At 34.4% G+C, this 27,218-nt stretch overlaps 2 protein-coding genes across 2 annotated transcripts; one reads left to right on the top strand and one right to left on the bottom strand.

The window, feature by feature from the left end:
• Positions 1-20,066: 20,066 nt before the first annotated feature.
• Positions 20,067-23,833, top strand: LOC141685544 (uncharacterized). The gene is made up of 4 exons (XM_074490638.1): positions 20,067-20,106; positions 22,378-22,416; positions 22,496-23,407; positions 23,511-23,833. Exons 1-4 carry the CDS (start codon positions 20,067-20,069, stop codon positions 23,831-23,833), a joined length of 1,314 nt encoding a protein of 437 aa, XP_074346739.1.
• A 1,523-nt stretch (positions 23,834-25,356) lies between these two features.
• On the bottom strand, positions 25,357-26,211 carry LOC141685543 (uncharacterized). Its single transcript, XM_074490637.1, has one exon. The coding sequence runs from the start codon at positions 26,209-26,211 to the stop codon at positions 25,357-25,359; it is 855 nt and encodes a 284-aa protein (XP_074346738.1).
• Between the last annotated feature and the right edge of the window lie 1,007 nt (positions 26,212-27,218).

Below are 27,218 nucleotides of genomic sequence, written 5' to 3'. Positions count from 1 at the left end.
GGGGATAAAAGTGTCACGGAATATGAAGCAAAGTTTACGGAGTTGGCCCGTATAGCACCAGAATATGTGAGTTCAGAAGCTCAACGAGCGAAGCGGTTTCAGCAAGGGTTGAAGCCAGAAATAAGGAGTGAAGTTGTAGCCTTACAACTCAAGACATATACTTCGGTAGTTCAGGCTGCCCTAGTGATAGAAAGTGATCAGAAATTAGCTGCAAAGGAGCATGGTGAGAAGAAAAGAAAATTTAAAAGTGGACCTGCTAGATCAGAGGCAGGAATAGCGAGTCGGAAGTTTCAGCGTTGGTTTGGAAGGAATAAGAATAAGAGGTTCAAGAGGCAGGATGTTCCTCAGATGAAACCCGGTACTACTTCAGTTAACTCTGCCCCGACGAAAATGAGTAAGCCAGTGACGGATTGTAAGATGTGTGGAAAAAAGCATAGTGGACAGTGCCGAGAGAATGTTAATTGTTTTAGGTGTGGACAGAAAGGTCACTATTCCACAGAATGTAAGTCTGAGATTCAAGGAGTTACTTATTTTAGTTGCGGCAAAGTGGGGCACATAGCTAGGAATTGCAAGTCAGTGACCCAAGGTAATGCGGGAAGTAGTGTGTCTCAAGGACCAGCAACCAGTACTGCGAGAGCTAGGACTTTTAAGATGACCCAAAAGTCTCCAGTTTATGACTCTGATGTGGTTGCAGGTACGCTTATTCTTAATTCCGTACCTGTTAACGTTTTGTTTGATTCGGGAGCGTCCAAATCTTTTATATCTATCAATTGTATGAATAAAATGCAGTTGATGTTAGAAAACTTAGACGAACCTCTAACTATAGAAATGGCTAATAAAGATAGAGTACCTGTAAAGCAATTTTGTCCTAGTTGTTCCCTAGAGATTTCAGGGTATATGTTCTATGTTGACTTAATACCTTTCGAGTTGGGAGACTTTGATGTTATTTTAGGTATGGATTGGTTGTCTCGATATAGGGCAAATATTGATTGTAAGAAAAAGAGAGTTGTTCTGTACACCTCAGATAATAGAAGGATCAGTTACCAAGGGCAGAGGCAAGATAGGAAGTTTCTCTCAGTAATGCAAGCAAGAAGATTGCTGAGACAAGGATGTGAAGCGTACTTGGCACATGTAGTGGATACGAAGAAAGAGACCTCTATTTTGGATGACATCCCTATAGTAAGAGAATTCCCTGACGTTTTTCCAGAAGAATTACCAGGATTGCCACCTGATCGTGAGATAGAGTTTTCCATTGACTTGATACCTGGAGCTGAACCAGTTTCTAAGGCTCCATACAGAATGCCCCCGATGGAAATGAAAAAATTGGCTAAGCAACTTCAGGAGTTATTGGATAAAGGAGTTATTCGACCCAGTATTTCCCCGTGGGGTGCTCCAGTGTTATTTGTAAAGAAAAAGGATGGAAGTATGAGATTATGTATTGATTACAGAGAGCTGAACAAGTTGACGATAAAGAATAAATATCCTTTGCCGCGAATCGATGATTTGTTTGATCAGCTTAAGGGAGCATGTTACTTTTCAAAGATTGACTTAAGGTCTGACTACCACCAATTGAAGATAAAGCCCGAGGATATCCCCAAGACTGCATTTCGAACAAGGTATGGCCATTACGAGTTTCTAGTAATGTCGTTTGGATTGACGAATGCGCCAGCGGCTTTCATGGATTTGATGAATAGGGTATACAAGGAGTATCTGGATAAGTTTATTATTGTATTTATTGATGACATCCTCATATATTCGAAGAATCCAGAAGATCACGCAGTGCATCTACAGATTGCCCTACAGAAGTTAAGAGAAAAGCAATTGTATGCTAAGTTTTCTAAGTGTGAGTTTTGGCTGACGAAAGTACATTTTCTTGGACATGTGGTGAGTAAGGAAGGTATCAAAGTAGACCCGGTAAAGATTGAAGCCGTAGCAAAATGGGAGCAACCGAAGACACCAACGGAAATAAGAAGTTTTCTTGGATTAGCAGGATATTATCGAAGGTTTGTGAAAGATTTCTCGAAGATTGCATCCCCACTAACCTAGTTGACCAGGAAGAATGAGAAGTTCGTTTGGACGGAAAGGTGTAAAGAGAGTTTCCAGGAGTTAAAACGAAGACTAGTGACGGCTCCAGTGTTAGCATTGCTAGATGAGACGGGAAACTTTGTAATTTATAGTGATGCTTCTTTGAAAGGATTGGGATGTGTGTTAATGCAGCATGACAAAGTGATTGCGTATGCCTCCAGACAACTAAAGCCTCACTAGCAGAAATATCCAGTTCATGACCTTGAATTGGCGGCTATAGTATTTGCTTTAAAGTTACGGAGTCACTACTTGTATGGTGAGAAATGCGACATTTATACAGACCATAAGAGCCTGAAGTACATATTCACGCAAAAAGATCTGAACATGAGGCAGAGAAGGTGGTTAGAGTTGATTAAGGACTATGATTGTTCGATTAATTATCACCCAGGTAAAGCCAATGTAGTGGCTGATGCCTTAAGTAGGAAGGAAAGGTTGAATATGGTTAAGATTGCGGAGGAATTGGCACGAGACTTAGAAAGAATGGAAATTGAAATTCGAGGATCTAACAGAAGTCAAGAGCAACTATATGAAATTACTTTCCAGCCAGCATTAATGGAAAAGATTAGAAGATGTCAAGAAGGAGTTATGGAACAAGAGTTGGATACTTTGACAGGAGAAGAGTTGTGCACTCAAAAAGATAGTCAAGGTTTGTATAGATTTTCGTCCAGAGTTTGGATTCCTAATATAACAGAATTGAAGAACGAAGTATTGTAAGAAGCTCATAACTCTAGGTTTTCTATCCACCCTGGTAGTACCAAGATGTACCAGGATTTGAAGAGAAATTTTTGGTGGCCAGGAATGAAGAAGGATATTTCCAATTGGGTAAGTAAGTGTCACGTGTGTCAGACGGTGAAAGCAGAGCATCAACGGCCGAGTGGATTGTTACAATCTTTGGAGATTCCCCAGTGGAAATGGGAAGAGATTGCTATGGATTTTGTAGTAGGATTGCCAAAGACGAGAGCGAATCATGATGCTATTTGGGTAATCATTGATAGATTGACTAAGTCGGCGCATTTCCTTCCGATTAATGAGAGGTATTCGTTGGAAAGGTTAGTTAAGTTATACTTGGATGAGATAGTTACCAAACATGGAGTTCTTGTTTCTATAGTGTTGGATCGAGATCCGAGATTTAATTCCTGGTTCTGGACTAAATTCCAAGAGTGCCTAGGAACGAAATTGAATATGAGCACCGCTTATCATCCTCAGACGGATGGCCAAAGTGAGAGAACAATTCAGACCATAGAGGATATGTTGAGAGTCTGTGTTCTAGATTTTAAGGGTAATTGGGATGAGCACCTACCTTTGATTGAGTTCTCGTATAATAACAGCTACCATGCCAGTATAGGGATGCCACCTTATGAAGCTTTGTATGGACGAAAGTGTAGGTCACCATTGTACTGGGATGAGGTAGGAGAAAAGAAAGTGTTAGGCCCTGAGTTGGTTCAGCAGACTAGAGATGCCATAGTGTTGATTTGGAAAAGATTGGAAGCAGCTCAAGATAGACAAAGGAAATACGCAGATTTGCATAGGAAAGACATGGACTTTGAGATAGGAGCTTTGGTGTTACTAAAAGTATCACCTTGGAAAGGGTTAGTACAATTTGGTCAGAAGAGTAAACTTAGCCCTAGATTCATAGGACCCTTTGAGGTTTTGAAGAAAGTGGGAAAGGTCGCTTATGAGATAGCGTTACCACCGCAGTGGCGGCAGATTCATAATGTGTTCCACGTGTCTATGTTGAAACCCTACGTCCCTAATTTGAATCAAGTCATAGAATACGAACCGATTGAGCTTCAACCAGATTTGTCTTATGTGGAATAACCGGTCCAAATTTTAGACCGTAAAGAACGAGTCCTTAGGAATAAATCGATTCCTATAGTAAAAGTTTTGTGGAGAAATCCTCGAGTAGAAGAGTCTACTTGGGAATTGGAGTCAGACATGCTTGATAAATATCCTCATTTGTTTAGTTCAATTAGATTCTAGGGACATAATCTTTTTAAGGGGGAAAGAATATAACGACTCGTGTATTTTTTTTATTTATTATTTTATACTCGGAAGTGTAATAAAAGTTTGAGTAAATAAATAAAAGTTGTGTATTGATTTGGTAGCGGTTACTGATTGTTATTTAATTATTTATGATTTCTTGATATGTGGGATTGGAATTATGTGAATTATTGGTGAGTTATAGGATTTTATTTCGCTTGTAAAAGTGTTTTTATTGTAATTTTAATTCCAAAAATATTTGGATTGTCTTTAAAATTGGTTTTCTAATTTTATAATTTCAATAATTATTTTTAGGACTTTATAAAATTGAGAAATCCATATTTTGTTAATTATTCATTTTTAAATGATTTTCTGAGTGTGTTAAATGCTAAAATCCATATTTAATTATGGGAATCTTTAAAAATTATGAAACTTATATTTTATTAAGTTCGTATTATTCTGAGGATTTTAAAATTATTTTGGAAATTTTTGGAAATCGTTTTACCCGCGCGTTGTTTCGTTATTGGTTAAAAAGCGGGTATAAAGCGTACCTTAAAAATTGTTTGAAAATTTCGAAATTTACGTTTTTATTTACTTCGGGATACTTATAATATTTTAGCGTTGTTTTCGTAATTTTCGGAGGTTGTTTTATTTGCACCTCATTCCGTTAATTTCGAGTTTCAGGGGCAAAACAGACTATCAACCCTTCATAATTATCCCAAACTCTACGTGTCAGCATTTCAGAAAATTAGTACTACGTGTTGCAACTGTAGTACAGGAGAGAGAAAAAAATATAAATAAAGTAAAAACAAACCCCCCCCACCCCCTGTTCTCCCCGGCTCACTCCACCATATCTCGATTGTCTCTCTCTCGTTATCTCTCATCTTCGTCTCTCATCCTCTCTTCTCCACTCACAGTCTTTCTTCTCTCCTCCCTCCTGTTCTTGCGCCGCCCCTGTTCTTCCATTTCCGCCGCTTTCCGGTGAGCTTTCATCCGGCTATTCCGGCGAGTTTTCTAGTTTCTTCCCTGTGGATGCTTATATATATGCATGCAGGTTGTATGTATATGTTTGAGTTGTGGTTACTTTTGGTTACCTTGTTTCTGTGGCGTTGCTCTGTTTTGTGCGGGTGGTTCTGGTGGCGCGTGATGTACACGCGCGGTTGGGGTGTGTTGTGCGTAGTCTGTGTGAAATTCTGTTATTAATTTACTAATTAATTTTAATTCTTTCCTTGTTATGCAGGAATTGTTTTATAAATATCCGTGATATTATTAATAATTCGTGCAGGAAATATTTTGAAATAATCGGTAGAATTTATTTGGATACCCGAATATTTTCGGGCACCAATAAATTTTGCCGCCGTACCGCGATGACTCGTTACGAGCGGACGGTGGACGGTGATGACGATGTTCTGAGTCCTAAATTTTATAAATAAATAAAATGATTTTTCATAAAATATTTCCGGATTTAAATAATTAATTGTGATTGGTGTTGGGATGTAAGTTGTATAAAAGGATGAAGTAATATTGTGAATTGTGTGATTGATGACGTCGATTGTAATTGACGGGTAGTTTTATAAATAAAAAAGATGCTGTCAAAATTTCCTAAAAATATGTATTCGAAATGTACATAGTTATATTTTACATATTACCATTAACAATATTTCCGACTACGTGACTATGTGATTACGGGTTTATGTGTATAATATTGATACGAGTCGGGTTATCGGATTGAGTTGTTAGAATTTGAGGATATCAAGTATGTCGGTGTAACTGATTAGGGTATTCTGTATTTGTAGATTCCGAGCGAGTTTTCTCAGGACTAAAGTCAGCGTGAAAGCTACTTAGGGTTTTGTAAAGCGTTGCAAGGCAAGTACCCCTGACCATTCTTTTATGGTTCAATATATATGAATAACTAAATGTTTTACTTTCGTAATGGAACAGAAACATTTTAAGTTATGTATCCCCTGTATTTGAAAACGTTGTTTAAAATTGTGTTTTGGGGGAAAAGTAACTTCTGAAAACACCTATCTCTAAACGTGATTTAAATGAAAAGAGGATTTGAATAGTGTGTTGTGATAGAATGGATTTTGAAAAGAGATAGGTAAAAGTGATGATTTTGAAAACTGAATTAAAACGATCAGATATGGGATACGTTGGGGTCAGAGTAGGCCTATTGAGTTGGCGTAAGAGGCTAATTCGGTTGCGCGCACTGTATAACCGATTAGTCCAGCAGGTCAGAGACCTAGCTAGTCTCTGAGTTCCGGAACAGGTAATTGAAATGGCAGTTGGAGCCATGAATAAGATGGCAGTTGGAGCCATCTAGTGTTGATAGCCTGATCAGCTGTCTTCACATATCCATACGTATCTGATTTGGATTTTGTGATTCCTGTAAGAGTACGGGTAATTGGTGCATTGATTTTATAAAAGTGACTAGTATGCTAAAATTGGACTCTGGTGTTTTTACAGAACACTGCTACATTGTTTTAATGAAGCATGCTAGTTAACGATATCCAGTTTTTTTTTCTCTAAATTTTGTTGTATAATGTTGATATCATAATTACAGTTCTGTTCCTATTATTGTTGCATTACTGATTTATCCTGTTATTCATATTTTGGTACTGCTGAGCGATTATGCTCACCCTTGCAAACTGTTTTGTATATTTCGCAGATGCCTAGAAGATCAGTCAGACCGACCTATGTTCCCGCCCCTTCTGGACCCGGCTCCTCTGAGGTAGTTTGTATCAGACCATGAGGTCTGAGGAGTTGCTGAATAAAGTTTGTGTGTCTTAGATGTTGAATAAAGAGTCTGTAATAATGAGAACCTGAATTATACTTGAACCAGAATCGGATCTTGGTTCGGGGTCAAGTTAGTATATTTTAATAATAATTCTGTTGTTTATATTTTTGGTAATTGTGTTTAGTGACGTCAACTCCTGACCCCGGGGTTGAGGCCGTCACAGGTCTTCGCGAGCTTTATTCCTTAGACACCAACCTAACACCATATTAGCATCAAATCAATGCTGAATCACCTGATTCTCAGATTAATGCCTGAAATACGAAAATACTAGAAAACAAATTAAAACACCAATAACTTGAATAGAAATACACCAATTCAAAGATTTATGGAGCGTAATAAAATGTCATAAATGCCACTCAACAAGGGTCACACGCAAAGAACGCTTGAAGGAGAAATAATTTAAATTATGAATTTAAATTAAATAAGTAATTTGTTTTATTTATGATATTAATTAAGTATGACTTAATTAATTAAATATTTAAAATAGATAAATTACTTAAACTAATTATAAAATAAGTTATTAATTAATTAAGTATGGCTTAAATAAATAATAAATTAGGATTTCGAATTAGTATTAATTATAATTAGATTATAATTAGAATACTCATTAATCTCTATATATAAACTCTTTGAGAGCTGATTTATATTTGAGGTTACATGATTTACAAAATCCATTCAAGAAAAAAGAGGAAGAGAGGCAGTGATGGAGTTTTCGGGTGCTAGCTAGTACACATCAATCTTTCAAGAAAAGCGTTTCTGTGGATACTGTAGAGCGTAGATTGCTAGAGCGGGATGTGTAGTGATTAAAAAGGTTTGGAACTCCATTAATCATCCATTAATGAACTCTTAAATCTTCTTTAAGGTAAAGATTCTTACTACGAATTAAATATCTATTTTTCCCATGGATCCTGCATAGGGTTTCTATTTTATTCTGATTTTAATTCAGTTTTTACATCATTTCCGTTACGTTTATGTTCTCGAAACCCTTCAAAACATTCTAACTATATTTGGTAGCCATCGAAGTAAGGTACTTAGAAGGGTTCAAACCCGGAAGGGTACCGACTCTGAAAAGCAAGTCATGATAAAATATGATATGCATTTTTGTATGGATTTGTGGGGATTGTTAGAAAAGGGAAAGTTTGAAACATGTTTTAGATATGTTCTTGATGTAATTTCCTAAAACTAATTGTTGGAGGTTGATTCGTTGTATGAGGACTTAAATTTTCATGTTTAGATTTAAGTCATTTTTTAGTGTAATCCATATAAAAATTGAGGTGAAGTTAGTAGCTTGAATGGGTAGTGTGGGTTTATCCCACATTGATTATGTAAGGAGGGGCTGTGTGCTTAATATAGTACCATGTACAAGAGTAGTATACAACTACTAAGGCATGTGGGTGTGCATGGTGTTATTGTGTGCTTCACGCGTGCACACACATGCGCGCCGCTGCCTCGCCACGACACAGGTCGGGTCGAAGGGCGATATGGGCAAATATCTCAACGTCTCGCGTATGCGAGACGACCTGGGCGAGGAATTTTACTGCTTGTTTAATTAAAATAATGACTAACTTATTATATTGTTTTAATATGAATATTGAATCTGTGTAACAGAGAATATAAGTAATTGCTTATCAGAAATTATAAAGTTTGTTTTGCTGGAATACTGATATGGATTTGCTGAGGCAAATACTGATGGGCTGATTTTACATTTTTTATTCTAAGATATATTTTATTAAATGCATATTAAGTTAGAATATTTATTTTAATTAATGAATATCTTCAGTTACGTTTTATTTTGTATTATATACGGAACTAAATATTTAGAAGATATATACGGATATCGCCGATTTGTGAAACCCTAGCTACTACTCTCTCCTTTTCTCTAATCCATAACGTACAAATTATAGCATAGGTTTTCTGGGCCAACTGAGGTATGGGTCGCTTTTGAATGCTACGCATCTATGGACGAATTATTATATATTTTTTTATCCTGGAAGCGATATTGCTACAACCCAACACAGTGTAAGTGGGGCAATAATCTCTTCAAGAACAGTCTATGCTTCTTGAAGGCTAGGCGACTCAGCTGTTTTTGGTTCTTCCATATTTGTTAAAACTTCTGTTAGAACTAAGTGTTCTATCATCTCTTTGCCAATTCAGTTACTGATTTATCTTCTTGTTTGCCTTCGTGTTTTGTTTCTTTATTTGGTTTAATTGTCTGTTCTTGCTTAATCCTGATTATATAAATGTCTCATTGTTACGCGTAGTGTTAAATAATTATACCCAACACGTGCAAACTGAGTTTCTCAAAATTCTGGTACAAAATTGGTTTTGAAATAAAATAGCGGGATGCAAATTGTATTTAACCAAAATAAAAAAGGAAGTTTTAAGCTATTTCGATTAGCAAGGACTTAAATAAACACCAAGAATTATGGTTATTCTGGTAACTATTTTCGTGTGTAAAGTACATTAAAGGTCCTCCTTCGAGTCTGAGTTTAACTTATAAAATGTTCTATCCCGATCAAAGCCCAAAGAAAATATGAATTGATGGTTCAGTTTTGTGTAGAATTAGATAATTGGTGATAAAATAAGCTAAAAGTCTTCACGTGATTGATCACAGGGAAGAGATTCCATGTCATCTACTACCCATCTTCTTCTCCTGATAACTCGGTTGAGTTCTTCTGTTGCCTTTTCAAATTTTCAGGTTTACATAAAAGTTATGATATTGCCCATTCCCTAGTTAAAGATAAGCTTCTAGTTCCACCGGCAAGGATGTCCTAATAAAGACACAGTTTTCTTTATTATACTCGACCAATAGAAGCATAGTTACTAAAACTTGAGCTTTTAGGTAATTAAGCGTTTAAATTAACAATTCAAAATATGAATATCTGGCATGGTGATATTCAAGTTTTTGTTTACCTTTTTTTAAATAAACGTACTTGCTCTTATTAAATCGAATCAATAAGTGATACATCAGAAATAATATATGGAGCTATATCAAACCAGTCCTGAAAGTCGGCCATGGAATGAGTAGTCCTTCCTAGTGTAAGAGCTGCAATATAAACCTATGAACATACTTAACTAGCACATAATCAAAGCGATTAAATAAATTGAGACAATTTAGGATAATTATGTGGAAAAAAAAGATCTACCCTTCACCCCATGACAAGCATCAGCTGGCATTTTGACATCTGTATCGAATATACACCTTTTAAATCCTAACTTTTTAGTACATGACGAAGCCTCTTTGAACCCTATTGCTTCCACCTCCCTTGGTTACAAGTTTGCTGAGATCGCGTGAGCTCTAGCACAAATAAACCTTTTAATTACAAATAGAAGTAAAAAATGGACCCTTGGCAAATTCTATATTTAGAAAGTTTTTGAATAAAACTGTTAGTTATGGTGGCCCGATTTATGAGGCCCAAAAGTCGAAGGCCCATAAGGCAACCATGGACCAACCGTTGGACTAGTAAATCAAAGAAAAGTAACCCCCTTCAACATTGATGTTCCTCCTAAACGTAACGGCCGAAGCATTTATATCCGAGGTTTGGATAAATACACCGATCTATACACACAATGATATACACAATTTTAACAACAATGGCATATACAATTTTGGTACAATCATAGCTCTTGTACGTTCCATCTTACTCATGAAAGGCCGATTACTGATTCTCACACCGCAGGTGAATCGGGGGGACAAACCCTCACATTCTTCTCCTTGCAGTCCGACCGAAGGACGCTCTACACGATCGAAGAATATTCTACCCTCATCAGAAATTTGGTCATAACATTGGCGCCGTATGTGGGAACGTACAAGTAAGCTTAAACCATAATTCGAATGATGGTCATGACTCTCGATTGAGGATGATCGTGGAAAAAAAATAAAAACTGGTTTCGACTCCGGATGGCTTTACGGCGTAGGAAAATATTGAAGGCCGAACGTCGTGTGTAACTATTACGCCCATCGCTTGCTGAGTTTAAATAACAATTAGGCGATCAAGGTTAAATACCAAAGTTTCGGATCAAATTGCCAAAAAAAAAGATGGGGAAATTCAAGTTATACATCATCGCGAGATCGATGCAACAAAAGGAAAAAGCTAAGTGAACTGACTTTAGTTTTTCTTGTATACCTAGTCACACATGTCTGCCATGATATATACATGAATTATGTAATACATACGCTCAATTTTGACAATCACATTTATTAATATGTGGGAGAGGTTAAAACTTTTTAACATGACATTGTTAACTATAAGAGGGAGCACCTGTTTTGTTTTCTGTGGAGTTTGTGTACAAGATAAATTTGTATGTATGTGTGCTTGACTTATAAATCAACTTCTGAAAAATAAAAGGACATCAAAAGAAAAATATGTTATCAAGTGAATTAACTTGAGATCTATTGGCATATTGATGCCTTGATCATCGAAATTTATGAATGCTCTTTGATGGATAACTCCTGAAACATAGACGAATAAAAACTAAATTACTAATCATCTTCATTTGATTTATCTATGAATAAGTTGGAGCTGTGAATCATGTATATGTGGCAAACATGGATGTTTTCCACGCATGATGAATCGCAATTGAAGGAAGAAAGTCATTATGAAAAATAGTGGGGACAAAAAACTTGAAGTCTAGGAAAAATATGAAAGGCCTGGTCAGAAAACTAAGGCTTAAAGTTAACAATAACAAAGCCTCTGGAAGCCCAAGCTCTCCACAAAATCAGCTCATGTTAACTCAACTTAAACAACTGGATAGAACCATAAAATCTGCTGAAAATGGACCTTAAAAGTTGCTGAAAAAGGGTTTAAAACCGGCAGAAAATAGACAGAAAAATCACCAAAAAATGCTGTTGAAGAAATCGCAGAAATCTGAAAACTGCGGAAGGCCTAACTTTGCAGAATAAACTTCTTTTCTCTGGAAATTTCTGGATATGAAGCTATATACCGTTGGAAAGATCTCGGAATCTAATTTTTGTGCAAAAAATGGTTCGCCAAACAAAATCTTCTACAGCGATCTATAACCGTTTTAGTGACAGGGCGTAAAGCTGTCCAGATTCTGGAGAAACTGCAGAAATGTCAAACTTTGCAGAATAAACTGCTTTTCTCTGAGAATTTATGGACAGCAAACTACATACCTTTAGAAAGATCTTGGAGTCTTCTTTTTTATGCAAAAAACGGTTCGTCAAATTAATTTTTTTACAGAAAGTTGCGATTATTTTAGTAAGGGGGTGTCAAACTGTCTAGAAGACTGCAAAGAGCCTAACTTTAAAGAATAAACTGCTCCCACCTATCAATCTCTGGGAAGCGAATTATATATCATTGGAAAGATATTGGAATTTAGTTTCTTATGCAAAAAACGGTTCGTCAAAAGAATATGTACGGAGAGTTACAGCTATTTTAGTAACGTAATGTCAATCTGTCCAGACTTGAGGAAATGCATTGTATCTACAAATTCGTGTGGCATTAAATCAATTAGCGACATAATTGAGACCAACAACAGAAAAAAAAGTATTAGTGCACACTTCACTTCCTCAAGGCAACCAAGTTCTTCGGAGCTTGTCTCGATCCGACCCAAGGTATATCTTCGGATTCAATACATTACTTTGTTTGACTATATTTATTTTAATCCAGTACATTCATTGGACAAGTTAATAAAATAAATAAATTAGCAAAACACCTTATCTAGGGAATCGCCCGAAGAAGATAAGGTCGTTCGTCTCTTACTTTTCTAGTATTATTTGACTTTGGAATGAAGACATATCTAGGGGTCATCCTAAGATGATAGATCCTTCATTCATCCTTCTTTAAAATTTAACCTGCCGCATGAAACACTTATCCAGGGGCCACCCGAAGAAGATAAGCCCTTCATCCTCACAATATTCCTTCATTCAGAGGGAACATTACGCATGACATTATCTCTAGAAAGGGGGCGAACGAATACCTATCTAGGGGCTACCCCAAGAAAATAGTTCATTCGTTCCCCCACTCCTTTCTAAGATTTAGAAACCGGACGAAACACCTATTTAGGGGCTACCCGAAGATAATAGATCCTTCGTCTCTATATCGCCTATACTTAGCATGTAATTTTTAGTAAGTCTTTAAGACACAAGACCCATCCCTCGGAAAAGGGGCAAATAAAGCTGAACATCCTTTCTGAACGATGCTCCTAGTCCCTCAAACACTCGGGGCAAAGATGGATGCTAAAACCTTAAAAATTTGCTGAGGTAAAACGAAAGCCGAAGATGCAATACAAAAGAGAACCAGTGTTAAGGCGAAATAAAAGCCGAAGATGTGATGAAAATTGAATCATTGTTAGGGCGAAGCAAAAGCTGAAGATACATAAATTAAAAAATATTGGGAGGTAAAATACCGAAAATGCGTAAATTAAATAAATTACGCTAGGTCAAAAACCGAAGACGCATAACTAAAAATATTTTAGGTAAACACCGAAGATGCGTAAATTAAAAATTATACTAGGTAAAATACCGAATATGTGAAATAGTTGAAATATAGAATGGAGACCGAAGATGCATAAAAATAAATTATGCTAGGTCAAAAATTAAAGTTCTGAATCCGAACTATTCAGTCCCAAAAATTATGCTAGGCCGAAGACACATATTTAATTTCCTAAATTACGCTAGGGCACCAAAATAGCCGAAGCAGCGTAAAGGAAGAAATTTTTATCAAGGCACGAAAATAGCCGAAGTAACGTAAAATTTCCTCGAAATATGCTAAGGCATAAATAGAGTCGCTTCATATTAAATCTATATTATCTAGAGATAAACATGCTTTTTATACTAGTTAGGGCGAACGAAAACCTATCTAGGGGCCACCCGACGATGATAGATCCTTCGTCCGTCCCTCTTTAAAATTTTTATCTCCCGCACGAAACACTTATCCAGGGGCCACCCGAAGAAGATAAGTCCTTCGTCCTCCCAATATTCCTTCATTCGCATGGAACATTACACAAGACGTTATCTCTAGAAAGGGGATGAACGAATACCTATATAGGGGCTACCGAAGAACATAGTTCATCCGTTCCCCCACTCCTTTCTAAGATTTAGAAACTGGATGAAACACCTATTTAGGGGCTACCCGAAGATAATAGGTCCTTCGTCTCTGTATCGCCTATACTTACCATGAAATTGACAGCAACTGTTTAAAAAACAAGACCCATCTTTCGGAAAAGGGGCAAACAAAGCTAACATCATTTCCGAACAATGGCCCTGTACTTCAAACACTTGGGGCGGAGATGGATGCCAAAAACTTATAAATTGTTGAGGCGAAATAAAAGCCGAAAATGCAATGCAAAATTGAACCATTGTTGAGGCGAAATGATAGACGAAGATGCGATGAAAATTGAATAATTATTAAGGCAAACCATAAAGCCGCAGATACAATTCGTTTTATTAAAATCGCTATGGTGAATGAATAAAGCCGAATACGCGATTCATTTTATTACAATTGTTAAGGCAAACCATAAAGCCGAAGATACAATTCGTTTTATTAAAATTGCTAAGGCAAATGAATAAAGCCGAAGATGCGATTCATTTTATTACAATTGTTAAGGAAAAAATGCAATGCAAAATTGAACCATTGTTGAGGCGAAATGAAAGCCGAAGATGCGATGAAAATTTAATAATTGTTAAGGCAAACCATAAAGCCGAAGATACTATTCATTTTATTAAAATCGCTTTGGCGAATGAATAAAGCCGAAGATGCGATTCATTTTATTACAATTGTTAAGGCAAACCATAAAGCCGAAGATACAATTTGTTTTATTAAAATTGCTAAGGCAAATGAATAAAGCTGAAGATATGATTCATTTTATTACAATTGTTAAGGCAAACGATAAAGCCGAAGATATAATTCATTTTATTAAAAATCGCTATGGCGAATGAATAAAGCCGAACTTTCTAAGGCAAATGACTGCCGAATATGCGGTTAAAATAAAAGACAGAAATAATGCTGACAAAAGATGAAAGATGCATTAAAATATAACAGCCTGAAGGCAGAAGTTACAAGCCCGAAGGCAGGAGATTGATAAAATAAAAATCAAATTCAGAGAGGTCTTCATCCTCTCCCGGAAAAAAAAATCGCACGAGGACCGTCTTCTACAGCACGAGCGACTAGATCTTCCATTACTTCTTCCAGAAAGAGCTTGTGATTCCAGGAAAGGCCACGAGCCTTGTTAATAACATAGTCAAATCCGAATGGAAACACCACTCTTTGGTTTGTTCTAGATCCTCTCCCAGCTTCCGTTTGTCTTTGATCTCCTTGGCTGAGCGTTATACGACAAGTGGCCTTAGGGTTATTACCCAAAAATGGGCCACACACATTGTCTATCGCCCACACACTAGTCCGACCAATAGACAGGGACATGTTAGTTATAGTGGCCCGATTTATGAGGCCCAAAAGTGGAAGGCCCATAAGGCAACCATGGGCCAACCGTTGGACTAGTAAATCAAAGAAAAGTAACCCCCTTCAACATTGATGTTCCTCCTAAACGTAACGGCCGAAGCATTTATATCCGAGGTTTGGATAAATACACCGATCTATACACACAATGATATACACAATTTTAACAACAATGGCATATACAATTTTGGTACAATCATAGCTCTTGTACGTTCCATCTTACTAATGAAAGGCCGATTACTGATTCTCACACCGGAGGTGAATCGGGGGGACAAACCCTCGCATTCTTCTCCTCGCACGTCCGACCGAAGGACGCTCTACACAATCGAAGGACGTTCTACCCTCATCAGAAATTTGGTCATAACAAAAACAATGTGTACCTCGTAGTGGTTCCATGTACGACCCTCTCGTCGATTATAAATCCGGTCGATGACCTTCATCCCCGGACCCCGGTTTCATCGACCCTTCTTTTTTAGTAACCTTAAATATTCAAAAATATAATCGCTTCTCAGTAGTGAACAAATGACAATATAATCATTTCCTTTAATTTCACTTAAAAAAAATAGCCAGTCAAAATCCCATATCTGCAAGGCAATGTAGCCTTTTAAGAAATGAAGAATATTATGCCAATACAAAATAATATAAAGAAAACAAAATTGTCACATGTGTTTTTTATCATACACAAAATATATAAATGTGCTAAATAAATGTTTTATTTAACTTTAAAAATAGTTACCTGCAGTCCGGAAAAAAAGAAGATAGTTACTTGAATATTTGTACAGTTAATTTAAAAAAATTGAATTCTAGATAGAAAGTTAGGCATAGTACATAAATGGATTATTATCTTATTTATTAATCATTTTTTAGTTTGAAAATATATCTCATATATTTTTAACATATTTTTTTATTATAAAAAGTAATTAAAATGTACATATATAATTTTTAAAGAAAATATTGAAAATAGAATCACTTATATATAAATAATCTATATTGGTATTACATATCTAGATAAGTTCGAATTATAATGAGTCAATGCATTTTTGTTTATTTCGAATGTGAAATCATAATTTGGCTCATCGTTCAAAAAATACTCGAAATTTGACTACATGACACAGCCGAAAAATATCGTCACATTCTACGTTTAGTAATTTTAAATTACAAGCTCGGCGAGAATATCTTACCAATAATGTGAATTTTTTTAATATCTTATGTTAGTATAAATTAATGTGTTTGAGGTTTTTATAGGATCAAGTCAATTGATTATTTGTATTAAAATTATTAACTTCACTAGTAGCGCATTATTATTTGCGGGACTTGTCCCGATTTTAAAAATATTCGAAATTTAATATGAGATCTCACGATATTTGTTAAAACTATAATAATATATTAAATCGATTTATTTTTCATTATTCACTTTAAAAAACTAGCTTTTTAGAAAGAATTCTTTTAGACAAGCAATATTCATTGATCAAGATAATATTGTACAAATATTTTAAATTATTTTAATATTTTGAATTATTAAAATAAAAGTTATATCGATACTATATATGTAGCATTTGATTCAATGTATTTTATACTATTTAGAGAATATATATATATATATATATATATATTGTTCAATAATTTGAAGGAATTAACTAGTTCAACTGATATTTATAAAAAGTTATTGAATTGAAAAATATTTAATTTTAGGAGAATAGTATACAGTGTTATCAAATTATTATATAAAGAAATATTAGAGTCGTAATGAAAGAAACTTAGAAACGGTTTAAATCACGATATAATTACAATTTTTCCTTCGAATTCTTGAAAAAAAATCATGCATATCAATAATAAATCTTTACAATATATAATTTATTTTTATGTTACAACCATGATTGATACTCGGTTGCGTAAAAAATAGATATGAATATTTGTCATTGATAATATGAATACCATACATAAATTATTACAATTTACTTAATACATAATTTTAATTTTTGAATAATTTTAAATACATGTTATTTAAGTAATCAATTGTCTCACTGGATGTTAATAATGTTTATATACACGTACATAAATAGGATATTTAGCATACAAATTATAATAAAACCATCGTAATTTACTAAAAAATGTAACATACGATAATTTGCATGCTGACACACACACATGTAACTTAATCTTACTTTGTTAACAGTATAAATAAAAAACTAACATTTGTCCATGCATACATAAATTGAATTTCAAAAACTAGCATTTTTCAGTAAATTCAACTTTTATATTAACAATAGTGTAAAATTTACATTATTGTATATTATGATTGCAAGTTATTCTGACTTCAGTTATGCATTCTTTTATCTTTTTAAATTGAGTAAGTTAATTGTAAGCTGGTAGTGAACTCAGTAATAATATAGACCAGTACATATAGTTTATTTAAATAAAATTAAAAAAAAATGGTCAACTCTGTATTCAACATATATGTTAATTTTTAGTTTTTTCTTTGTAAACATACTAACGACATTCTACGGATTAAGTTTAATCGTTTCGTTTTAAACGTACATTGACTACCATGTTTATATTCATTCATTAAATACAAATTATACAACACAAACAAGAATATATATATAGGGCTACTCCAATAGAAACCAATTTAGAATAGAAACTAGAAACCAAATAATTTTTTTTTACATTACTTCGATCGTTGAGAGATGTATAAAAATAAAGTGAAATCGGATTTTAAAAAAAAACTTACGGATTGACGGGAAAATCAAATTAAAAATGGAGGTGAAAAGCTGAAATTGGGTGTGGGAGGGTGCAGAGTAGTTGAGTGGGGTGATTTAAGGGGGGCCATTAGATTAGGTTGATCTAATAGCTTAGATTAGTTCCTAGTTTCTATTTTAATTTTAGTTTGTATTTGATCATTCCCCTATATATATATATATATATATATATATATGGTTAGGTTCTATATATATATGGTTAGGTTTCATGGAGTCACCTATTTCATTGGAGTCCTTGGAGTCCATAAATGTTCTGCAAGTAAAATATAGCTTAAATTGTTGTAAAACGTATTATTTTTCGAATGATATTCTACAAATATCACAATTTTATTAAAATCTTGCAGATTGCATAGATTTTACAAGTAGAACGTTGTAAAATATATTATTCTACAAAACATGCTTAGTTTGCAGAACATAAATGTTCATGTTGCAGAATATACATATTGTACTCGTAAATTTATGAGATTTGCATTATTTGATTGATGTAATGATATTTGTGAAACATGTTTTGCAAGATAACACGTTTTAGAAGATATTTTATTTGCAGAACATAGATGGACTCTGAGGACTCCAATGAAAATGTGGACTCCATAGAACTTTACTCTCTCTCTCTCTCTCTCTCTCTCTCTCTCTATATATATATATATATATATATATATATGAGCTACTCCAATAGAAACTAATTTAGAATTGAAATTAGAAACCAAATAATTTTTTTAAATTACTTCGGAATATAACACATATGGTATGCAAATCGATCGTTGAGAGATGTAGAAAAATACAGTGAAATCGGATTTTAAAAAAACTTACGGTTTGACAGAAAAATCAAATTAAAAACGGAAAAAAAGCTGAAAATGGGTGTGAGAGGGTGCAGAGTAGTTGGGTGGGGTGATTTAAGGGGGGGCATTAGATTAGGTTGATCTAATGGCTTAGATTAGTTCCTAGTTTCTATTTTTAATTTTAGTTTGTATTTGATCATTCCCCTATATATATATATTTTTTTTGCTTAATGAGCTATATTAGAAACGTTGTGTAATTTGGTAATGTCTTGTATGAAAATAATACACATTAATAAACAATTAACTTGTATTTGATATACGTTGGACGTTGTACAAGATTTACAAATAAGAAAACAACTAAGAACATTATAATTACATGATTTGTAAAATAACTCTAGAAAATGATTTGTGTCTCGCACGGGTTATTATGCTAGTTTACTACTAATATTACACCAGCATCAAAAGTAATTAAAATGTATAAGTAAATACTTCATCCATCACATTCTAATAGTCCACTTTGTTAATTTCACACATATTAAGAAATAGAAGATGCAATGTCCATTTTCTCGTTTTCAGACAATAATATAACTTAAATTTTATACATTACATTAATTACGCATACTCCAATAAAAAAAGTAAATGTACACGTGTATATATACACACATAAAAACTATAAAATAACGTGCATTTTGAATTTTTATACAAGGACATTTATGAGTAAAGTCTTTTAGTTAATATTGAAACTATAAAATTTGCATTGATTAAATAACATGACAGATATTTTGAAAAAAAATTATTTTACAAAATGGACTATTAAAATGGGATAAAGCGAGTATAATTTATCTATCATTTAAATAGGCTAACAACTCGTTTACATGCTCTTTTTATATATTAAAGCTCCCAAAAAATTTGTGTCTCCTAAAATCGAAACATTTATCCTCTTCTAAGCATATTTTTCTAAAAAATGAAGATTACATTCAATATATTTCATAAAACTTTTCCTAAACATAAGTAATGTCTCTGTTGAAATTTATGAAAAGAATAGTTTACTTTCATAAAGGGCCACGATCATTCCATCCGATTTCACATCTGAGGGACTTTTTAGTGATCCCATGCACATGAGTGATCCCATGCATATTTTTCATATAGTTATGATTTAAATGATGATTTTGATATACTAACATGATAGAAGAATCATGAGTTACAATTTTCAGTTTTAGCAAAAAAAACAAAGAATATTTTAGTTGCCATGACTTCTACAATTGTGTCCGAGTCCGCTTTTAGTGCAGGTATAAGAGTGTTAGACGAGAAGAGATCGAGTCTTGCGCCAGACGTGATAAAACTTTTAGTTTATAAAAAAGATTGGGATCAAGCCGAAAAAAGACAACAAGGAAGGAAAGAAGACCCTAATGATGAAGATGAACCACGGATGATAATGGATATTTCATCCGAATCGGGAACCTCAAGCGAACAACAACTCTAGAACAAATCGTTAATGTAATTTTTATTAATATTTTTTGTTTACTTAATTTGTAATTTTTTAATGTTTGATGTGGTTTGTTCCATTTTTTAAAGAGGAGTCCTCTCACATCATTTGTAATCTTTTTCAATTAATAAAATTTATACGAGATGTTGTCCTCTTTCAACCAAAAAAATCAAAATAATAAAATTAATCAAGTGTCTCATTTTAGGATTAATTGAATTTATATTTTAACCAAATAAGAAAATTTATATAATTATGAAGTATAAAATATATTATTTAACATAATTCTGGCTGCATAAACCAAATTAAAAAATTGAAGTTATTATTACTATTCCTGCTAGTCTCCTAATCTAGTATATTACTTATTTATTTCTATACAATTATTGCTATCCCCCTAATAATAAATCATGTTACCATATACAAGCCCTTTTTACATGTGCTACCCCAGGACTTGATAACTAATTACCAACCTTGCCATTAAATTCTATCTTGATGCCAAATTATCAGTACTATTCAAACTGTTTTTATTATTTTGTATAAACTACTATCCAAATGCATTAATTACAATTCATGCTTTACAGAAGTGGTATACTCCACAATTCCTGAACGAGACAAAGCAAGCCAGCTGAGTATGGCTTCCCTTTCCTATTTTAGGACAGACCAGACGCTTGAAGACTTTGAAACCCTCTGTGCAGTATACCACAATTCATGCATTTCTCCAAAGATGTTGGTCAGACCTCCTCTTTCTCTGTTGTTTACCATCCCCAGGTATACCTCTTATTCCCACAAACTACCTTATTCATCTATTTTGTCCTGATAAGTGAAGATAATCAAGCCCAAATTTTAAAATTTGAATACCAAATCACTTTACCAATATTCTAGCTCTATCCTCTCGGTCTCACTAATTTTTATTTTTTGAGATGAAGGAGGTGAAAGTTTTTTTATCGATTGTATCAGATTTCAATTCTTTACATTGTTCATTGCTTTCAATATTTTGATTTTATTAATATTTTGTTCTCATTGTTTTATTGAGTTCTTTGCAGATAAATTATAATCACCTGAAACTCGATAATTTCAGTTCCTAATGATTCCAGCAGTCTTACAGAAATTGAAGGTGACATACACTAACTTGATTTCCATACTAAAACTATTACACTATTTGTGTATTGTGCATCTGTTTTTGTTTATTTGTAGTAAGTAAAAGTAACATATTGAATCCAATTATCGACCTAACAACAAGCACTACAGTTGGTTCTTCTGGATATTTTACCACCCCTTCAAATAATAGTATGAAAGGGAAGTTTGGTCACGCCATATTATCTAAAACTCCTATATGGATGTTAGGAGCTGCAAGATAACCTCTCCGAAACATTTCTAATAAAATGACTGATCATAGAGGTACCTCAACTTATAGAAGTAAATGATATGTTGTGTGTTTCCCGAAATATATAACATTTTGTTTTTATAGGGACTACCACTGTTGTTAATCCATTAACAGAAAAAATAATTTCCCAGTCCGTATCTCTCACTTCTGTAAAAGAAAGTTCATATGTAACTCCTACATGTATTAGTGGTAGTGGATAAGATTCAGTGTTCAGTACTGAAAAAGGGTTGCTTTTAAAAGGTGCAGGCACAAGTTCAAGAATTTCTGAAGATAAAGGTATTATAGACTTGATCTTAACTCGGAATTAAATGTAGTTCAACTTACATTATTAAGAATCATGGTTCCTAATTTTTATACTTCATAAGTAACAGCTCCTACTGTAAGGAAGAAGTATAGGAGAAGAGTTCGACCTGAAGTTGTGTTAGAATCAAGTTCCCAACTATTTCATCCTAAGAGCTTAAACGTGGACGATTGTATAGGTGAGCAGATAATGTAACATAATTTTGTGAATCCTGTAAATTTAATCCTGAGTATTAGTTATTAAGTTATGAGTGCCAAATTGTTAAACAGAACATTCATCGATTGTAACTTTTCTTGAAGACGGTGGCGATGATCTGTTTAATGAAGATGATAATTTTCTCATGTATTTATTAATATCCTTTATTTTCTTCTTTCTAACTTTCTTTTTTGTAGGTTTTGATTATGACTTCTATGGATGTGATGAAGACAATGGTATTGTAAATATTACTGTGTTTCACTTCAAGTTTTTAAGATAATGTCTATGTTAAATGGTGCATTTTTTGTGGTACAGTCATTCCAGGTTACTGCTCTCTTGGACCACCTAATGTATTATGCGAGAAATGCAGCGCTGTAATGTGGAAAGAAGAACGTGTCAATAAAAATGTGAAGCATGGTAAACCAGAGTTCTCCCTCTGTTGTTCCAAAGGTCAGATCAGTTTGCCAAAAACACCTCCAACCCCTTCTTATCTAATGCAAATATACAATCATCCTGTCAAAAGTAGACTTTTCAAGAACCGGATTCGTTTGTATAATACGATGTTCGCCTTTACATCAATGGGCGGCAAAGTTGACCACTCAATTAATAATGGTTCCTCCCCTTATGTTTACCGTCTAAATGGTCAAAACCACCATTTATTTGGTTCTCTTATCCCTGATGATGGTGGCGACCCCAAGTTCTGTCAATTATACATATACGACACTGAAAATAAGGTTGAGAACAGGTTGTGTTGGGTTAATGTTAAAGATGGGAAATTAATTGAAGAAGAAATTGTGAAAGGTTTTTTGGGCATATTAGAAAAGACAAATGAATTGGTCAAATACTTTCAGATGGCCCGTGACAGGTTTAAAGAGCAGCCAGTGCAAGATCATAAGATTGTTATGAAAGTATGTCGCTCCGTAACTGGTCGTGAAAATTTCATAGGTCCATCCAATGAAGTTGGTGCAAGAATGGTTGAAGATTTAGAAGACACCTGCGGTGAACGAGACATAATTATTGAAAGCAAAACAGATGGTCTACAACGTATATCAGACATTTATCCTAAACTAATGGCTTTACAATACCCGTTGCTATTTCCTACTGGTGAGGATGGATATCATGATGATATTCCTTATGTAAATACCTCTAAGTATGCTGGAAAGAAGCGTAAGAGAATTACAATGAAGGAGTTCTACTCTTACAAATTACAATGCCGGCTTAACGAAAGTAATTTCAAATTTATAATGCACATATGTAGTTGGACAGTTCTAGCTAGCTATTCTGCAGATTTATGTTAATTTAAATCATTTTTGTTCTTGATTTTATGCAGGCAACACTCCCCGATTAGGTGGAAGACTTTTCCAACAGTATATTGTAGATGCCTTTTCTGTCATTGAGCAGTCCCGTCTTTGGTGGTTCCGTACTCACCAGACCACGCTGCGAAATGATTTATACAGCAATATGCAGAAAATGTTACGTAACGGGGAAGATAATACCTCTAATGTTGGCAAACGATTTATTTTACCTGCTAGCTTTCTTGGTTCCAAGCGATACATGCAGCAGAATTTTCAAGATGCCCTTGCCGTTTGTCGTTATATTGGGCACCCTGACATTTTGTTAAACGAAAATACAACTTATAATAAGTTATTTTAATATCCTAAAAAAAATAACAAAATTATAATATAATATCAAATTTTCACAATTTGGAGCCCATGCGTAGCGGGCAAAAATCCTAGTATAGATATGTACGGTACTACTAGACTATAGTCTACAGCTATATATGGGGCCATAACTTGTTTTCCAACTCACACATTTTGTACCAGTTGTTAAGCATATATTTCTTTGCTCTTCTCGGCCTACTTTGCATGAACAAAAAAATTGATTTGGTAGCAGCCCGCACAGCCCGATTCGCAGAGTCCGCACAGCCCGACAACCCTTATTATCCGCATGCGATTACGATTCTTATTTCTCCGGTTCAAACCCGGTCCAAACCCGATTCGCTTCTTCACCGGGCCGGTTCAGTGTTCAGATTTCTAGTGCCCAGCCTGTGTGCAGTCTGGACCGGACTGCACCACATGGACTGCACACCTGGCTAACACTAATCACATGATAGATGAATGTTGGTGGCTAGATATACACAGCTAATCAATTTTCTCGCAGAGTGATTAGGCATGTGTCAATTAGATATATATCCAAAATATTCAATTCACTCAAAATAAAATCAAACTCAAAGTTTCAAGGGTTAGGGACGGGGATATGAAGCACAAAATTTTTAATACATGTTAAGGGGGATTATATAGATGACATCGTTGTCCACGTGGAATAAAAACATTTCAACAAAAATGCATGTTACAGAATTATATATAGAATAGAAGATTCAGTTCTACATATGTATGGGTGGTGGCATCACAAACCTGCCGGAAATGGCCATGGTGGTGGGGACTCCTCCCCATCTTTTCCGGTCATCAAACTCCCACAAATACATTAGCCTTTCCAACCCCAAGCTACCCACAACATCAATTCGAACCATTATTTATCAAACCAAAAACCCCCAATCTCAAGCTTAAGAACCCTAATTTCTAAAGTTGGGTATAAAGAGCAATTGAAAAGAATCAAGAGCATCTCTCTGTCTCTCTCTCTATGCTCCCCTCGAGATCGACAAGACACATCGATCGGGATGTTGGCGAAGGAGAAGATCCTGGTGGTGAGGAGAAGACATGAATGGAGCATGGCGAAGTGGTCGTCGGAGGGAAAAAAAACGAGTGTTGTTGTTGGTGTTTGGACTAATAGAAGAAAGAGAGAAAATATAGAGAAGTAGTGAATAAAATGAGATACATACTTCTATTTTATTTCTAATAACCAATGTGTGGTTTTATACACTAGAAAATACTAAAACTCCTAAAAATAGAACTTATCTTATCTACTAATTATTTGAAAAACACCTAACAAAGTAATCAACAAATTTTCAAGAAAATAATTCAAATAATTTTTAATTATTCTCAACACTCCCTCATAATTCAAAATTCTAAAATTAATTCGATGATGTTGTACTTCCCACCATCATCATTGTTGTTGGAGCCCTTCTCTCCACAGTTTCATTAGGGAGCCCTTCTCTCCACAGTTTCATGTTGATGCACTTCTCACCAACGTACACATTAGAGCACTTCTCTCCAATATCAAAAAAGTTCTTCATCAAATACTTGTGTCTTATTGACACTTTCTTCCGTATTGACTCTACAATACTTTTGCACATGTCCAAACCTCTTGCATTCAAAGCATTTAGGCATTTCCTTGTTCCAACAATCTTTTTCTTCATGCCCATTCTTCTTACAATGACCACATTGAGTAAATTTTATTTTTTGCTTTTGAGTTTTTGCCAAAAAAGCTCCTTCAACCGCATTTTCAGTTTCTTTGTTTGTCATCGCTCTTCTTTGTTCTTGAGCTTGCAGAGAATTAATTAGTTCGGATAAAGATAGTTCACTTATATCTTTTGAATCTTCAATAGATGAAAGTTTTGACTCAAACCTTTTAGACAAACTCACAAACAGCTTCTCTACAATTTTGCTATCAGGTACATCTTCTCCCATCAGCCGCATTTTGTTAACAACACCCATCAAAGTATCATAATAATCTTGTATAGTGTCTTTTTCTTTCATGGCTAAAGTCTCAAAATCCCTTTTGAGATTTAAAACTTGCATCATCTTTATTCTTGCGTTGCCTTCATACAATTCTTTTAGCTTATCCCAAGTCTCTTTTCCTATTTCACAAGTCATAATTCTTGTGAAAATCGATTCTGACACGGCCGTATGAATAATTGATAAAGCTCTTGGACCCTTACTTGACTCATTTTCGTGAAGCTTGATTTGATTTAGAGTAGGATTGTCGGTAAGAGGTTGTATCTCCCTCTCACTTTCCACCCATGTCCATAAACCCAAACCTTTTAAATGAGTTTTCATCTTAACAAACCATACTTGATAATTTTCACCATTAAAAAATGGAGGAGAAAGATTTGGTGTTTGATTTGAAGACATGGCTATGTTATATCACAGACCCTTAAGATCAATAAGGCTCATGATACCACTGTTGGTGTTTGGACTAATAAAAGAAAGAGAGAAAATATAGAGAAGTAGTGAATAAAATGAGATACATACTTCTATTTTATTTCTGATAACCAACGTGTGGTTTTATACACTAGAAAATACTAAAACTTCTAAAAAATAGAACTTATCTTATCTACTAATTATTTGAAAAATACCTAACAAACTAATCAACAAATTTTCAAGAAAATAATTCAAATAATTTTGAATTATTCTCAACAGTTGTAAGGGGCTACACCAATTTTGGTGAAGATGAAGCTTATACTTTTGCTTTTGCCGCATCAAACGAAGCAGCATGACGGATTTCTCTTCAAAAAGGTATGGTTAAACCTATTTCTTTCTGATTAGATTAGCTAGTTATAGAGATTTGTATATCTACTGTTATATTGGTTTAAGTTTGGTTTAGATATAGATTAAGAGTAAAAATGGAATTCGAGTTTGATTATTCCATTTAGTGGGGTGTTTTGTTAAATCCCTCATAGCTGAAAATGTCCTATGGACTTTGTAAACATTCGAATGATTGTCAATGGTGTACTTTGCTCTTCAATAGTGGGGCTAATGAACAGGCGGTTTTGCTCCATCACTGTAAGGATCTAAAACTCTACTCAGTACTAATACGGATCAACAGATTTTTGTGTGGTAAAGTGTTCTTAGTGGTAACAGGTTTAAGTTTTGTATTATATTAAGTTAAGCCAATAGAGGTAAGTACTCAATAAACGCAAGTTCAATTTAGCTTAGGTAGACTTGTTGGATGGATATTGGTGTAGTTGTTGTTATGTTTTGTATTTTGGATGAAATGAATGTCTCTATGCGATGTTGAGCTCTGCTCGTGCTGGCTATAATGTATGGTCTGGTTTGTACCTGTAAGAGGTGATATGTTCAACGATAAGGATAGTTTTGTGCCTTTAAGGGTTGTACTTTCAAGAGGTTATATGTTATCG

The sequence above is a fragment of the Apium graveolens genome, chromosome 9, assembly GCF_009905375.1.
Source record: "Apium graveolens cultivar Ventura chromosome 9, ASM990537v1, whole genome shotgun sequence".
NCBI lineage: Eukaryota > Viridiplantae > Streptophyta > Magnoliopsida > Apiales > Apiaceae > Apium > Apium graveolens.
The sequence above is the reverse complement of the archived record's forward strand: the minus strand, read 5'-3'. Positions and strand labels throughout refer to the sequence as shown.